This window comes from Macrobrachium nipponense, chromosome 15, assembly GCF_015104395.2.
Source record: "Macrobrachium nipponense isolate FS-2020 chromosome 15, ASM1510439v2, whole genome shotgun sequence".
In the NCBI taxonomy this organism is placed as follows: Eukaryota; Metazoa; Arthropoda; class Malacostraca; order Decapoda; family Palaemonidae; genus Macrobrachium; species Macrobrachium nipponense.
The window spans coordinates 16,343,542-16,361,737 of NC_087208.1; the positions used below are offsets into that span (position 1 = coordinate 16,343,542).

General features: G+C 34.5%; 1 protein-coding gene across 16 annotated transcripts in view; it reads right to left on the minus strand.

The window, feature by feature from the left end:
• The window catches only part of LOC135227004 (synaptosomal-associated protein 25-like), a 183,530-nt gene that overhangs the window by 28,983 nt on the left and 136,351 nt on the right, over positions 1 to 18,196 (minus strand). For 11 of the 16 annotated variants that reach the window (XR_010317330.1, XR_010317329.1, XM_064266749.1 and 8 more), the window contains 3 exons: positions 16,152 to 16,269; positions 7,047 to 7,172; positions 4,499 to 4,643 (listed from right to left, as the gene is read on the minus strand). Coding sequence is in view for 14 of the 16 variants with exons in the window: in XM_064266749.1 (XP_064122819.1) it covers positions 4,499 to 4,643; positions 7,047 to 7,172; positions 16,152 to 16,269 (389 nt within the window). In the remaining 2 variants the exon portion in view is untranslated. Of the gene's footprint in view, positions 1 to 4,498; positions 4,644 to 7,046; positions 7,173 to 16,151; positions 16,270 to 16,565; positions 16,615 to 18,196 lie in introns of all 16 variants that reach the window. The other 5 variants (XM_064266748.1, XM_064266743.1, XM_064266741.1 and 2 more) reach the window with 1 other exon arrangement.

Consider the following 18,196-nt stretch of genomic DNA (forward strand, 5'->3'; position numbering starts at 1 on the left):
ATTTCAGTGGCAGAGAAAAACTTAGCATCCTGAACCCATGTAGGCATAAGGCCATCTTAATCTACAGAAACACACACACACCATACAGGAATGGTAGTGGAATCTACCGACTGGCAATTAGAGCCGTAAGTACATCTGTTTGTCCACTTAGAAAAAAGCTGTCTATAAAAAGCCAACTATATGATATGGCATACAGAAATTTAAGAAATCCTTACACCATCCAAACATCTCTTTCTTGAGCTTTCACAATCTGAGTATAACCTATGTTGAAACTTTTGGTAAATATGTAATGCTATATACTTACTGTAAATGTGTTATACTACATGTTTACTGATAAACATTATGTAAATTAATAACTTTTTGTTAAAATACGTATACTATTATCTTCATCAAAACTTGGGATAAAATAACCATACACAACACAAGAGAGAAATAACACATTCATACAACTATGTTTGAAACTTGTTCTTTAAATGTAGAGTTCTCGCACTGATTGTATGAAAGCAAGTCATAAGTCCGAGTTGTCGTGAAAGAGGTACGTTGACAAGTGAGGAGGGTCTGTACATATGTACTGTCTGAGCACACATTGTGTAACATGGTTTTGACCACTATTAACACATTTTAGTATTGTGCAACTTCATTGTTTGTATGGTCACTTGATTCACAGAATGCATATTTTGAGTTACTGGCATTTCTTCAATTTATCCGTATCTTCAGCAGTTCTTGAAATGGTAGAGTTTGTGAAAATAAGGCTGAAGTTCTCCATTTTGTCCAAATATGTCCAATTTCAATAGTAAAGTTTGTCTATCAGGGAATATTATGTATATTTCCATGTCTTGTAACTAATTTTTTCATGGAAAATAAAGTGCTACGTCTTTAGCAATGGTTCACCTACATTTCCATGTTTTGGTAAATCTATGGTTTGAATGCTGTTCATTGTGCTGTACTATTTAGTAAAACAGACATATACATTTTACATTTTTGTAATTTACAAATAGCTTTCTGACAGCTGAATTGTACTGACCAATCATTTTCATTTGTCCATTTGAAAGACGTTTGTGATGGTCATCTTGCTGATAAGACATTTTCAAGTTTTAGTAATGATACTTCTTTTCTGCTTAAGAACTGATAACCAAGAACTGAAAATAGGGGTCAATGAATTAAAGAGTAGGGTCCAGCATCTTATTTGTTTTTATCTTTAAAGTTTAATTTTCATATGGCTTTAAAGTCTTTCATGTGACTGAATTCTTTGGATGGCAAGAGTCTTCAGAATCTTCTCTTCCCTGCGGTGGTCATCAGTATTTGATTTTTACTTTATTCAGGGAAAGAATATGGTTTTGCCACAAATGCTGACCATCTTATGAGAACTTCCTTAATGCTATATACCTTACCCTCAGTGCCTCCAGGGTTGTCAGTCTGTCAAGATTAGACCCAACACTGAGGGAAAGTTTTGACTTACAGTAATAATCTTCTGTCTAACTTAATCATGCCATCTATTCAAACTCTATGAGTAAGGTGGCATGCTGGCCATCATCACTCAACTTAACATTTTAATAGTACAGTAATCTAATCCATATTCAATTGCACACTTATGTTGTCAATAAAAGGTCCATCCTGACAAATTAAGAGATAATTAAAAAGGGGAAAAAGGTGAGAAAGCCTACTTAATTTAGTTTAAGGTAACTATACTCTGTTTTTTCCCATCTGTCCATCTGCCTGTGGTGGTCACGCATGGTAACACTGCGTCCCGGGCTTTAAATAGTTTGCTATGTGTAAGTTTTCGGTAAATAAAAGGATATCTGGGTGTACATTTACAACTGAAAAGTGTTTTAATAATTTACTGTATGCGAATTACACCGTTAATATTCGAAATAGGCTATTATTTAAAGCCCGGGACGCATTGTTACGATGCACAAACAACACAGATGGATGGACAGATGGAAGAAAACAGAGTATAGTACATATGACCAAATTATACATCAAACCCATGTTGTTATTCTCTGAAGCCCTGACCCCACTCACAATGGTCTAGAAGTCTGGAGGTCAAATAGGAAGGCAGTTATGTAAACCAACACCTCTAGAGAGAATCCTGTTATATTAACATGATGATCAATAACTTTCATCAGTAATAAGAGTTATTATTGTTTTGTCTGTCAATATTATTGATTTCCTTACGAGACTGCATCTGCATTGTTTGTTTCCTCAGTAAGTGAACTTACTGAGTAGTAAAACTATAATATCTTTAATATTCATTTCTAAACACCAATGGGTAGCCATTTCTATAAAAATGGTCTTCATTAGCAAAATAATGATCAAAATTATACTGTTATCATTACCTTTTATTACGTTGAGGTCAAGGTGTTACCAAAGCATTTGGATGGTATTACACATAAAACTAAAGTAATGTAACGTCACTGAACTGTACCATAAAACGAATTTGAAAAATTATTTTTTTTACTTTGGCTCTACCTATACAGTAATGTCTATAATAAATTTTTTTACAAATACTCTATTTTCAATAACATTCAGTAATTTAATACAAACGGATGTAAATATCAACGCAAGTACATTTACCTAATGTACTGCCATTTCGAGCAATCTTCCCAGCAAATAAATATTACAACACTGGGAAAGAGCTTGCAAATGGTAACACACTGATTCATGTACCTAGTCATCACCGCTAAAGAACATTAAAGGCTAAGGAAAATTTACCCGTAAATATTTCTTTTAAGTAAAACTTCTTGTTCATTAAAAATAAAAAAATTTTAAAAAAATTACACCTACAAATTTCCAAAGTACCAAAACCTTGTTCAATATGCTGACAACAAAATTTTAAAAGTAATGAATAATGAAATTACATGAAATTTTAAAGGACCTGCGCTACAAAATATTTACTATCCACTCTTAACAGGATGTGTGTCTGAAAATCCATGTTTTGATGGGATATGTACGTGTATTCCTACAATACTTACATGTAACAAGAAGAAAGGATATCGTTTACATGTTTTACACCTACTCCTAAATTAACTATTTGTAGGAATAAAGAATAAAATTATTATGCAGAAAGTGCTTGTTACAACCTTTGAATAAATATTTTCTTCTCTTTATGAATATCACTGTTTTGCAAAATAAATTTTTTTTTACATTTTTCACCAAGTGAAAAATCTGCCAAATTTGATTCCACTACATAGAACAACACACTATCATTTGAACAGGTTGTGGCTTATTTTGTGTGAAAAAAATTAACTAGCTGACGAACGAAGAATTAATAGGTAAAATTGTATAGTATTTACATATAAATTTTATTTTGAGGCATGGGAATCTAAAATCTATAGAGCAGCCTGACTATGGGCTGATGTATAACACTATTACCTAGACCAAGGTTTCAAGGCTATTGAGCCCCGCTTTTAGCCTTGGATGTATTATTAAATTGGAAAAGGGGCCACATAAATTTTTATGGTTCCGATGCCCATAATATAAAATTAAACTTACTTAAATAAATATATTGTCCTGACAAGACACAAATTACAAGCTTCAGTTTATGGAGATGGTTATAGGAAATCCCCAGGAGATAAACGTGAAAGTATTTGGATGCAACGCTTCATATTCACATTGCTGAATGATATCCCTAGTCAAACTTGCACAGCTTTTGTTCTTATTTCCTTTGCTCATATACTGACTGGCTCTTTTAATCACAGTCATGTCTACCCAAGTTCAGTACTCCTTCATCAATACATAAATAAATACAGTGGTCCCCCATTATTCGCGGGGAATGCACCCTACCCCTCGTGAAAAGTTAAAACCCGCGAATAGCTGGCCCCTATAAAAATGCTTTAAACCTCCATTTTGTTTGTTAAAACTCAAGGAATACCCACTAAAATTTTTATACCTGGTTTTTTAATAGTTTTATCACAAAATGTACATTTTATGATGAAATTGATAAAAAAAAAACAGGAATTTGTGGATATTTCTCATAGAAAAATACCGCGAAAAGGCGATTTCCAAGAATAATGCAGGGAAATGTTCCAGAGAGAAATCCAAGAATGTGAGTCCGCGAATCCAGAGAACGCGAATATGGGGGGTCCACTGTATATTCTTAATACAAATACTATAGAGCAAAATACAAAGTAATAATTGTGATCAAGAGAATGTTAAAAGACTTAGTAATAAGCTTTAAAAAATTTACAAATTATCGTCAATCCTTTTCACCTAATCCAAAATGAAGTAACCATGGTATATCTTATGAATACTTTTGTATTGTGCAAAACTGATTATTTTTTCAGTCTCCTCCCAAACTTTGGACTTAAATTTTCATGCTACTTCCTTTTACCTCAGGAGCAGTGATCACATCTAAAAATATTTACCATCTCACAGATAGGATTAACTAAACTACAATTTCGATATTCCACAGCAAAGATGCAAACCTATGTTATCTATATTGGCACCTGTTCAATGCTAGACTTCCCAACAGAGAGGAGAGGTACAATACAACACTTACCTTTGCGTTGATTCTGGTAATTTGTCTATTCTGGTTCTCTATCTCAGAGCCCATGTCAAGAGCCATGTTTCGCAGGTTACCAATCATGGTGTTCACTTGGCCCATATTTTCTTCCATTTCATCTTCACGAGCTTCATTCGTAATGCTGTACAATGATACATCGGCATTAACTAAAATTTCTATATCTTACATTTTATAAATATCTTCTAAAATATTCTACAAATAATTTATATTTTTTACATATGATAACTGCAATCTTTGTTCATGGAAAAAATTAAGCTATTTCTTTACAATTTTACAAAACTTAAATTCTTAAATTTATAAAGTTCAAAAGAAAAAAAGAAATTAAAGCATGCTAATTGATAAACTATACACTGCACATCTCATCATGGGCTACTTGTTTGCTAGAACCAAGTAATCATTAGATGCCTTATTCTGTGTAGTACTTTCCCAGTCACACAAACCTACTTTAACTAAATATGACACTCGTACTACTTCTGGGGGTAACCCCCACATTCATCCTCATTCTGTTGTGACTTACTGCCAACATCTCAGCAGAACACCTCTCCCAGTTTGCTTTATGAAATCACATGATACCATCTTTTTTCATGGTCTAGGTACCTTTTCTCACATACTTTTCCTTTCACCTGTACTCTCCAGTTCTTGTAATTGTGTTTGTGAGAGGAGAGAACAATGATCATCCCTTTTCCTTTTGTTTTGTTGAGAGCAGGCTCTATTCCAGACCCTATACCTCTTATTTGCTTTTATATGAGTGCTTACAACAAGAGAAACAAGTGTAATTGCATCAGTGAACTCATTTTACTGGGGCCCTTGGGCTATTCTTGTGTGTGTGTGAACCACCTTGAATACATCTCAATGCAGTATCACAGTTTCCTAGGTAAAACCTGCAGCTACTGCATGTTGTCACTGGATAAAGATCCACACATACAGTCTCTATGCTGAAAACAGCATTTTTTACTAATAAACTTGCTAAGTGTACAAAAAAATGGGATTTAAACACTGGTTTCACTCATCAAGAAAACATTGTATAAAAATGTTCAGAAATCAACACAAGAAACATCATTATATTCCTTGGCACATGACTATACCTGTCTCAAAGAGAACCCACTGCTTCAGCTGCTGATGGTGCAAGGGCCCTGAAGACAGCCCTGCCAAGTACTTCCTACACCTCCATCACCAACATATGTCTTTTGGCTTTTAAGGGGTATCTTTATGGAATGGACTATAGATTTAAGGTCAAAGGCCAAGCACTGAGACCTGTGATGTCATTCAGCGCTGGAAGAGAAATCAAAAGTACATAGGTTGAAAGGTGTAACAGGAGGAAAACCTTCCAGATGCACTATGAAACAATTGTGAAAAGAGAGATGACAGCAAGATGGAAGAAGATAATATGAATGGAGGTACAGTAAAAGGAATGAAAGGGGGTAGCATCTAGACTGCTCCAGCAAGAAGAATAACTTCAATCAATTTGTGATGAAGTGAGGCCTTGCAACACAGACAACAGACAACAGACACAATAGCATACCAGCTCAGGAAAGTTTTTCTTGAGGATTTATTCGAGGACCTCGGGTGATGATTTGATACCTTTAAAGTACCAGTCTACAAAGTTCCAGTAGTTTCAAATCATCCATGTTAAAATCTAACATGGATGATGATGATGATGATTCTTTCATATTTTGCTATAACGCCAAGTACTGTTGGATTCCCAGTTATTCAGCACTTTAGATAATAAAAAGAGGTGGAGTGGTTGGACAGCGCAATGGAAGAAAGGAAGTGGGAACAGAGATAAGGCATGAGCCCTCCAAACAACCTTTTGTAATACCTACAGTGCATCATGTGAGGTGCACCAATGGCATTAACCCCTACAGGGAGGGAAACATATGGAAATGGCCTCTATATTGACAGTACAGACATGGAAATGCCAGCATACTTCTGAAAGTGTCACCTCAAGGATATAACTTACAAGCACCTTTAAGTTTGTTTTTTTTTGAAGCCTACAGTGGCTGCAGAGCACTGTACAGGTTGGGGACTTCGGGGACAATTCCTCCTCCCCTTAACCTGTCTCTTTTCTGGAATTTTAAATAAATCATCACAAGTGTATATGGTACCATCAGGAGAAGTATCAGGTTTACAGGCTGGCAAATACATACAATCATTGCACAACAAATGAACACATCTCTTCCTCTTCCTTTCAAAATAGCTATTTGTGCATTTTAAGATTAATGGGTAGTAACGAACAAGCAATGTTTTTAAAATGTAAACAAAATAATTTTACAATGATCCATTCATCATAAGTTTTATTGTTCTCTGTCCTACGAGCAGATGACAATAAAATTCCTTATGTGCAGAATGACACGGAGGGTAAAGGTATCCCAAGGGTTATGGGAGCATTTTGTTTAGCTACAGAAGGTTGATGCAACTGGGATGGTTCTATACAGAGTACAGCATTCTATGAAAAACAGGTTTGGATGAAAACTTGTTTATGTATTAGTATTAAAACATTTCCTTTCTGTATATTGTATATTACCGTCCAATATATCCACCAGCTGCCCCTAAGCCATTTCGGTCATCCATAACACGCTGGGGTTGAGAATTCACTACACCATCTTCTTTGCCCTTCCAAGTGGATTCATCTTCTTTAAACTGTGATGACCTGCAGAGAGTGTGCTTGTCTAATATACTAAAAATTGCTCTAGAGTCCTAACTACAGAATAAACTAGAGTAATGGTGCCAGTAGCTGTTACACGCACTAGATCCTTAATAACAATCCATGCCTCACCTATTTCAAGCCTTAAATATCTACAATATGTCATTAAAAAAGAAGTATGTCTTGTTCCATTAGAAGGAATAGAAAAAGGTTTGAAATTGGCATGTAAAGGTTCGAATCAGTTGGGGTGCAGGACTTGAATCACAAGCAATGAGAGATATCGCATTCCAATAATAGATAATCATAATAATATAATAGTAATAATAATGATAATAATAATCTACACCCTATGTACAGGGTGTCCCATCAGTACGTTATACAATTTGAAAATGCTTTAAATCGTGAAAAATGCTAGTATATTTGAGTGAATAAAAAAGCAGCATATAGCCAAAACCGTTATTGAATTGATATACTGAAAAACAGTATATTAGCAAGGCAAAGCATTACATGAAATGGCTGGTTTCAACATCTACAATCTTTTATATAAAATGGAAAAGTCTGTAGATATCAACCAAGCCAAGTATCATATGTCTGAATGAAACAAAAAAGCAGTAGACAGAACTGTATTTGGGAGAGGTCCCCAAGCTCATGGACACACAAAATGCATAAATTGAAAACTGCATTCAGCACACAATATTGCTGCTTTCATATTGCAACTGCTTTGATTTCCACCTTCACTTTCTTGGTACTGAAAAAGATAAAAGGTAAGACTACGGGGCACACCAATAAGAATTAGTTCACCTTGAAGTAATGTCAAATGTTGCAAACTTCTTGAAATAAATACCATTTGGATTTACTAATATACTGTAGTTTTATTTAAAAAAAAGTTTTTTGTGTTCTTGAAAGAACATGACTGGTCAAACTTCTGGAAAATTCAGCATTTCATGACAATTTCCAATAGATGTACAGTATTTACATTTCCCCTTCTAAGCTATGAATCTAAAGCTAACTGATACCTACAGAACTACAGCTTGCTGTGACTGAGCATTACACTACGCATTCCTTTGAAAGTACTTCACAGACTGTGACAACATACTTCACAGTTTTATGTAGCACTTCCTTAAAAGTAAACTATTACCTTTCAAGAGTCTAAGCCATGTTCATTTACACCATGCAAAGCTCACAGCTAATATTAGTGTCACTCATTAAGATAAAACTCTTTTGAACTCTGCAAACTTATGGGAAAACAGTGCACAAGCAGTCAAACACACTTTTCCTTGCATACACTCAAGAGATAAATATCTGTTTGCCATTTGGATGCCTGCTGATAACTGGAAGATAAAACCTTTGCCAAACATAATATGAATAACATCCATTACTTCGCTTAAATTATTTGTTACTAATGCACATGGTGATGGCATATTATTATACTGATTCCTTGTTACATGCCATTATTTATTATCAGGTCATTTAACAAGATCGATATATGAACCATAGTATGGGTAGATACCTTTTGTTACATTTCCAAGTCCCGTTAAATATTGAAATGTTGTTATTTTAAAAGAATTAAGTATATATTATAGTATAAAAAATTCAATATCAAAACTAAACTAAAGAAGCTAAGTACATCTTAGTTTTACCAGACCATTGAACTGATTAGCAGCTCTCCTAGGGCTGGCCCCAAGGATTATATATTTTTACGTGACTAAGAACCAATTGGTTACTTAGAAATGAGACCTACAGCTTACTGTGGGATCTGAACACATTGAGAATTGAATATTCTATCACCAGAAATAAATTTCTCTGATTTTGCATTGGCAGAGCGGGGAATCTAACCCGGACCCTTTGATCGGTAGTCGAGCATGTAACCAACTCGTCCAACAGGGAACTAAAGAATGCAATATGAGGATTATCATATGGGTTCTAAAAGGGTCAGCCAATGTATATAATTTGACAGTTCACCATTCACACGAGTACAATTTAGCCTCAGCCCAACCTTATGGTAATAGCATACAAACACTGTCAAATTTGAAGTAGTACTATAATTATAGACTTTAGTATATCCTTGAGAATCATAATGGCATAGCTTTGTGAAGATTCACTTAAACGCCCTCAAATTACATTATTTAGTCAGTGGTAGATCACAGGACAGTACATATAGTATGCTCCGTATGAAACACATGAGGAGCAGTTACAAAGCTAACCAATTTGACCATCAGACATTTTTGCTGGGGAGGAGGATCGAAACTTGTCTGTGGTATAAAACACCTCAGTTATGGCTTAACCTTATAAGCTTACATGATTTTATTTTATCACTTCTGTAAATTTGTTTTTCATAACAGAATGCTCTATTTAGAGTAATTTTGAGACAAAATAATTTGAATATTGTGGTATCTTTGAAAAGTAAGAACCAAATGACATGGTCAGAATGATGTGCTCAAGTTAGCTGAGAACATAAATGTCTTTACTTTTCATAAAAAATAATATACAATTTCTAAAGGATTTGTCATTTGTTTTGGCACCATGCAAATGCATATATAAATTTCCTTAACAATAATACGTATATAAAACAACAGTCCTTTATTGCTGTGTGTGTTAGTTATAACATATAAGAAACCTGGGGATAAGCAAGGAAAAATTCACACAAAATTGTCTAATTTTCTCGTTTTGACTGGTTTACAGATGATTATCATTCAACAGTCCTTTTTGCAAGGGAGAAAAGAGTAAAAACATTCCCAACACTCACCAGGCATTATCTCAGTGCTACCCAGTGTCAACATGTTTGTATTTTCTTTTTTATCATCAATGGATGACATCACTTGATATCATTTGAGGTCATGAAAAACTCATTTCAGTCAACTGTAATTTGTGTAGATTTCTCCTATACAAGTACCACTGGAATAGATCCAAAATATGATTCACCTATTTTAACCTTCGTATATCAGGGTCAAGAGCATATGCCACAAGAATCTGGATTCAATCCCTCACATACAAACAAAAATGAATACTGGGTGTCAAAAAAGATGATGCTATAAAACTGCCAATCCTGAATATAAGCTACAGAAGTAAACTCGTAAATTCAGGAAGCAAAGTTGTGAGAAGAAGCATAGTCACATAATATGGGCACATTAAATGACCTGCAAAATCTTTACACTAGCACTACGGAAGCTATTGCTGGGCAGAGTTGCTGCTGATCATGACTGGCTAGGCTTCCGAACATTAAATAGCATTTCTGATATGATATTGCACATTCTCGTATCAAGGCCAGATCATAAGCTCCTAATAGTATCCATGGTAATTAGGAATGATCTTGCTCCAAGAAAAAATGATGGCACTCTAGATCTCCTGGATGAGGAGCAAGGAGTCTCCATTTTGTGTATGAGAGAGATCAGTTGCCATTCCTATCACATATACTACTGTAATGCATTTGAGTGATGAAGGAATTGCTATTTTCAATTTCTGCAAATAAAACAAGGCAGCAAAATATTTTGTTAGTAAGCTCTACAAGGGTTAAAGCTTAATAAATTGTCATATGATCACACCCCTGACTACAACTTTTGGCTTTCTATTCTTGCACTTACAAAAATGAAAGTAATACAAAATAAGGAAGATTATTTGCTCCACACTAAAAAGGGCAAACATTTAACCCTTTAACGCCAATTGGACGTATTAAACCTCGATATAAATTGTCTGTTGAGTGCTGATTGGACATATGGTACGTCCATATAAATTTTTTTTTTTTTAAATTTGCTGAAAAATAGTTATAGGCCTACTAGGCAAAAACTTTTGAATCACACGCCTTGGGGGATGCTGGGAGCTCACGGATCAAGGCGTTGTTTTGTTTACAATCCTTACCCAGGCGCGCAAGCGCGAATTTCTTTCTTCTCGCACAAAAAAGCATCAGCAACACATTTCAGAAATTATTTCGTCACTTTGACATAATTTTTGCACTATTTTATATTAGCCGTTACATTGAGTATTATATATGAAAATGTGCACAATTTCATATAGAATACAACAAAAAACAACTCATGGTTGTAGCTTTTATCAGTTTTGAAATATTTTCATATAAATAACAATAAGTGCCAAAATATCAACCTTCGGTCAACTTTGACTCAACCGAAATGGTCAAAAAATGCAATTGTAAGCTAAAACTCTTATATTTTAGTAATATTCAATCATTTACCTTCATTTTGCAACAAATTGGAAGTCTCTAGCACAATATTTCGATTTATGGTGAATTTATGAAAAAAACTTTTTTCTTACGTCCGCGCGGTAACTCTTCCAAAAAAATCATAAATTTTTTCGTCCGATTGTCGTAATGTTTGCACCATTTTAAATTAGCCGTTACATAAAGTTTTATATATGGAAATGTGCACAATTTCATGTAGAATACAACAAAAAAACAAACCATGGTTGTAGCTTTTATCAGTTTTGAAATATTTTTATATAAATAATGATGTTCCAAAATATCAACCTTTGGTCAACTTTGACTCGACCGAAATAGTCAAAAAACGCAATTGTAAGCTAAAACTCTTACATTCTAGTTATATTCAATCATTTACCTTTATTTTGAAACAAATTGGAAGTCTCTAGCACAATATTTTGATTTATGGTGAATTTATGAAAAAAAAAAAAATTTTTCCTTACTTTTTCGTCCGATTGTCGTAATGTTTGCACCATTTTAAATTAGCCATTAAATAAAGTTTTATATATGAAAACGTGTGCAATTTCATGTAGAATACAACAATAATCAACCCATGGTTGTAGCTTTTATCAGTTTTGAAATAATTTCATATAAATAACGATAAATAGAAAAAATTAGTCCTTCGGTCAACTTTAACTCGCCCAAAATGGTCAAAAACTGCAATTGTAAGCTACAACACTTACAGTCTAGTAATATTCAATCAGTTACCTTCATTTTGCAACAAACGGGAAGTCTCTAGCACAATATTTCGATTTATAGTGAATTTTTGAAAACAGCTTTTTTTTACGTCCGAGTGTTACGAATTCATGCATCATTTTGTGATAATATTTTCTCTGGTTGCCTTGATTGTTTTACAATGTGTTATATACCAAAATGATTGCAATTTAGTGTACAATACAACGAAAAAAAATTAACTCGTTAGCTTTAACCGTTTTGCTCACAGCACGATTTGTATACAATTATATATAAAAAAAAAATTTTGCGCTGTCATACATCCCAATATATATATAATATGATAGATATTTTTTTCATTTCTGATGGTTGCATACTGAACTTCAGGCAATAACAAAAAAAAGGAGCCAAAAATGAACTCTTAATCTTGAAAACTAAGTGTGCTGTGATTTTTTGAAATTTTTCCGCTTCGGCGCTCACTCGGGAACGCTGCCGGCATACGGGAGACGATTTTTTAAATACCGCTTTGGCGTTTAAGGGTTAAAGTGTTTAATTACCCAGAAAACAAGTTTATGCTTTACATTCTTTTCAATAGGCAGAGTAATCATTTTGCAGATGGCACATTTGTGCCTAACAGTAAATTTTTGAGCACCAAAAATCAGGTCAATAAGGTGTAAACTAAGAATTCAGAAAACCATTAAAGGGGTAATAAATTGCATGCACACAGTTTTACCTACTGATCAAATACATAAAATTCCAGTAAAAATGAAACTGGCAATTGTTGGCAAGGGAAATACTTTCAGCGATCATTATTTTTGCTTCAACTTGAGTCAGATAGCCAACAAATCATATGACCTGTCGACTTGGGTAGACAGACAGCACATATATGTCAAAAGTTACAGCCAAAATAGGAGACAGAAATGACTCAAAACATAAATACCTAGGGGGTGGACAGCTCAATTAAGACATTGTTAAAATAGTAGGGAAGACAGGATTTCAAGCAAAAGATAATCCAAAGCACACCAATTAAGAATATGATTATGCATTTGAAAGATACAATTGGAGCATTACTGCCAGTGCCAATTACTATTGAATGAACATTATTGCCTACACTGAGGAAGGAGAACACCCAAGAAAATACTGGGGTCATCTTAACATACATAAAAAACTTAGGAGCTCATGAGTTAGGAGATAAAAAGATGACAAAGAAGTTGAGCCAACATATGTAGGTCTCAAGGTCCAAATAAATTCCACTCATGGTGATCAAAGACGCATCAGCACAAGCCACAGAAAATACTCTTCACCTCTGACCCATAAAAATATAGTACTTGGAACATACACAATTACAGTAGATGCTCAAAATAATCAACCAATATTCAAAAGGGCATCTCAAAATGAACCAGTAACTACCAAGCCTTCCCTCTAGCTTTAGTTTTGGGAAGGATACTGAAATCTATCACAGTAGATAAAAAAAAGGAATGTTTAGAATACAACCATCCAGTTCTAGATGCTTGACTTCTTTCATGGCATGTTAGTACACATAATTGAGAAAATGTGCTGCATACAAGATTAATGGCAAAAGCAAGATGTCTAAGTATCATATATGAAGTAGGAGATTGGACAGCAATGCTTATTAACTGAAAAAGAGCTCTCATCAATAGGATATCGTCTCTTTGTCAGAAAGTCAAATGTGGTTAGCCTTATACTTGGATTTGTGGCTGACTGACAAAATAAACTTGCTGATGACACAAAACTGGGTATCAGCACTTAAATAAACAATAATAAAACAATACAAAGTATTAGTTTTTTTCAAATTCTACTTCTATTTATTTCCAGCACAAAAAAACCAAATTAGTATATTTGAAAAGTAACGTCTATTTGTTACTTCAGAACCTTTCATGTCTGAATAGTTGTGGCAGCTCCGACTTACAGCGTTCTGTACTTATGCCACTTTTCAAATATAATCGTACAAAATCAGCTCCAGGTTAATGTTGATGTTCCAAAGTTACGGTGCCATTACCCTAAAGTTACAGCACCTTAACTTGGATTATACTGCCATAACTATGATTACAGTGATTTTCCAAGTTACAGGCAGTCCCCGGGTTACGACGGTTTCGGCTTACGATGTTCCGAGGTTACGACGCTTTTCAATTATATTCATCAGAAATTATTTCCAGGGTTACGACACGTTCCAGGGTTACGACTCATGTTCCAGGGTTACAACTCATGTTCCAGGGTTACGACGCCTACAAACGCTGATCTGGCAGATGAAATATGACCCCAAAAATGCAAAATAATCAATATTTAAAGGTTTTTCGATGAAAAATGCAATAAGAATGCAGTTTACATAGCTTTCAATGCACCTAAAGCATTAAAAGTAAGGTTTTCTTAGGATTTTTGACAATGTTCCGGCTTTCAACGATTTTCGGCTTACGACGCGTCTTAAGAACGGAACCCCCATCGTAACCCGGGGGCTGCCTGTATAGCATTTTCCATCTCATGGCACACTGTTAGAACAGAACCCCTCTCGCAACCAAGGGACTGCCAAGTTACCTTATGGAATAAAGATTAAAATCTGCAATAATCTTCTGCACTCCCATTTATGTACCACTGTTAAAAGCAGTTGCAATACTAGTAGTACTACAGTTGAGTACTACTGTGTTAAAATCCCGTTCAGTAGTATTGATGTGTTGTGAGCCTCCATTCTGTCATCCAGTGTTCATAGGGCATTTCTAAGGTAAACAGACTTTAATCTTTGAGTGTGCAAAGATACATGTACCTTCCATCTCATCTCTTCTACAATGTACTCATGAATGCCTGAATAATGTATAACAGCTTGTTTCCCTAAATCAACTTTCAATCTTACACTCCACTATCTATAACTATATTCTTGAACTTTCAGTCAACACCATACAGCAGTTCTCCTACTCATTAAAAATTATTCCTAAGTCTCACATTCAAATGGTCATTCAGTGCATTCTCTTCAGTCTCTTGGGAAATGCTTGTATCCACTAATGATTAATCTGAATTGACTTCCAATACAGCTTCAATATATTTATGATTTTTGCACTTATTGATTTTTAAACACTCATTCTTTGCATCACCCTTTAGAAAAGAATTTTCAAGAAATATAAAAACAAATAAAAATGAAAGCAACATTATGGTGCAATGAGTGCAGTGAGTAATAATAGTAATATGTGCATTCATTAATTTGAGCACGTCTCCTGAATACGGCCCGCAATCATAACTTGGGACTTGGAGTAGCATTGTAGCCGTGTACAAGAGAACCGTTCCCACAAACCAAGCAATGTCCAAGCAAGGCAGGGAACTTCGTGACAGATGTACAAGAGCCCCGTAGCTCCTGTGTCATCCTGGTGAGGAGTGATGAAGCACACTTGCCTCTAAGGGGATATGTGAGCAATTTTTAATGAAACGCTTTTAGGGCCATCAAATAACCTTGAAGAGGTTCAAGAGAACTCAATATGCTATGCAAAGTTATTAATATTGAGTTAGAAGTGCCTCCTAAAATGAGTCATTCTTGGAATGAGTAACTTTTTTGGGGGGGCTTCTTTGAAGAGAACGAACAAATGGTCACAGACAACTCTGAACGCTAATGTGCCATGCTCAGTGTGATTTCCTGACTCCTGAACTACAGCAGAAGGAACTGCAGCAACAGGATGTCTGGTTTCAACAGGATTGTGTGAGACATTTCCAGAAATGTTAATCTCACGTTTGATGATGGCCATTACCTCGCATAGTCACCGTTCTCACAGTCCCTGATTTCTTTACTTGGTGTGCAATCAAGGAAAGAACTTACGTTCTGGAATGAAAATCAAAGAATGTGTCAACTTTAACTTTTTAAGTGAATCTGTGATTATTGTCCCTAATATTCTTCATGAACTTAAGAGTTACCAGTTTTATTATCTATTTTAAATGAACTTTGAAAAAAAATATCAAATAGCCATATCTGTGTTTTTGAAAAAGGAAGGAAGGCTTAAAAAACATTTTCCCTAAATAGAGTACAGTACAGCATATAGTATCTAGAACCATTAGAGAACATTAGCCCGAGAGGATAGAACTCTGAATATACTTAAGCAAACACTCACTTGTTGCAAGGCAAGACACACAGACCGCAGCATTTCTCCATTCCCGTCAAATTCTTCTCAGCTTCCTTCATATCGGCATTGATCTGGTCCATACCCTCCTCAATTCGATCCAGTTGCTCTGAAAGATTGTAAATACTACATGAAAATCACATGTAAATTGACTATAGAGATGATTAATAGAAGCAGCATCACAAAAAAGCTCCTTGGCATAAAAAAATTCATAATCACAACTTTGCATTAATTGATAACTGAAATACTTGATGTACAGCATATCTATAAGATGTAATACTTGATACTTTGAAAACTACTAAACAACTTCTGATACCTTAAATCTATGTACACAAGGCTAAACTGTTATCAAAGATGGAAGAAAGCACAACTGCAAATCAAAATCTCAGCTAGCTTTATACTTACGGCCTTGGTCATGAAGAGCATTCAATGTTTTTATACCCGCATCTTCACTCTAGAATAAAAGAAGCAAAGACAAAACATAGCATGCAGGATGAGCAAGTTACAGTTAAAAAAAAAGGCTTTCAAGATACATTCCAAAGTTTACACAGTACATATACTATTTTTAAAACTTACTTTCTATATTCCATGTTGCCAAATCCTTTTGCTTTAACAATCAATAAAGTACAGTATGTGCCAGAATCTGAGAGTATGTTTTAAAATATGCTTGATTCTGTGTAGTTGTTTATTGAAGGTTACAGCACAAACTATTCTGTAAGAAGATTTCATGCATCTGAAACACTTACTGCTGAAGACATGTTTAGTCCACTGGAGACACTACCCAGGCTATATGTTAGGAGAATCCACTACTTTGCAAGAGAATTTACTAATCATTAAAAACTATTGAAAGTTTTAAATTATGATAAAAAGGATGAATTAATTTGATTCATTTTACCAGTACAGGATAGTTAATTGTAGTCACTACACATAAGGAAGCAAAACATGGTCAGAAGTTAAACAGAAAATTGTCTCCCAATTATGAAAAGTGCAATACAATTATCTTCTTCACACTGGCATGCCCTCAATGATCCTACTCTCTTATCTTCAGTACTAGTACAAAGAATAAGTGTTTAAAAGGGAAACGAGCTGCTGCATTTGGTATGTAATACACTCCTATGTTCAATAGCAACCTAAAATGAGTAAATTCATCAAAATAAGCTAAAATTACAAACAATAAAAGAGAATCGCTTTAAGAACACACACAACTACTGCTCATTACATGTTCCAAACCAAAAAAATCCTGCACAGGAAGAAAAATGAAAAAGCAACAAATCCTTGAATGTAACTTTGGTCTGCCAGATCAGCAGGTCTGCTCATTACAATTCTTCCACATTTTATCTAATATCAGTACTGTGTGTCATTCTGGTTACATGAGTACTGTATTAAGCAAGCTAACTAAAGTGATACTGGAAGAAGTAAACAAACCTGTAGTAAAAATAAATCTCAAAAGCTGCCCCACATAAAAAAAGAAAATGATATGTATACTAAAAAATGTGAATACATAAAATCTAAATCCAAGATATATTTAAATTGCACAAAAGATGAACACATCAGAAATTATATACGTATTCAATATAAGTCATCTTCAAGTTAACTGTGAACATAAAAAAACCTTATGTATTGAACCATGACATGCCTGAGTAAGTCAATCAATTGTTAAGGTTTTTTCAAAAAACTCAAAATACTCACTATCTACAAATTCATAAACATGTGTTACCTAAGTCTTACTCAAAAAGTTGTAGCTATTTTGAACTTTGTCTGATTTCCACAAAGAAGAAATACTATTGCGGATTATACAGCTTCCAAAGGGAAAGATTGCAAATCTGTCTAAATATTTGTTGAATAACTTTTTATGCATACAGCGCATGTAATTTGAGAGCTGAACAAAGAAAATTCTACATTTGTGAAGCAGGCTGTTATTACCTGGATAACATGAACTGGCACTTTTTATAAATAAGAGTGAAGATAAATCTAAGAAAGAAAGAGGGAGTGATCAAAAGCCACAAGCCAATGGCTAACTTTAATTCAAGAAATTA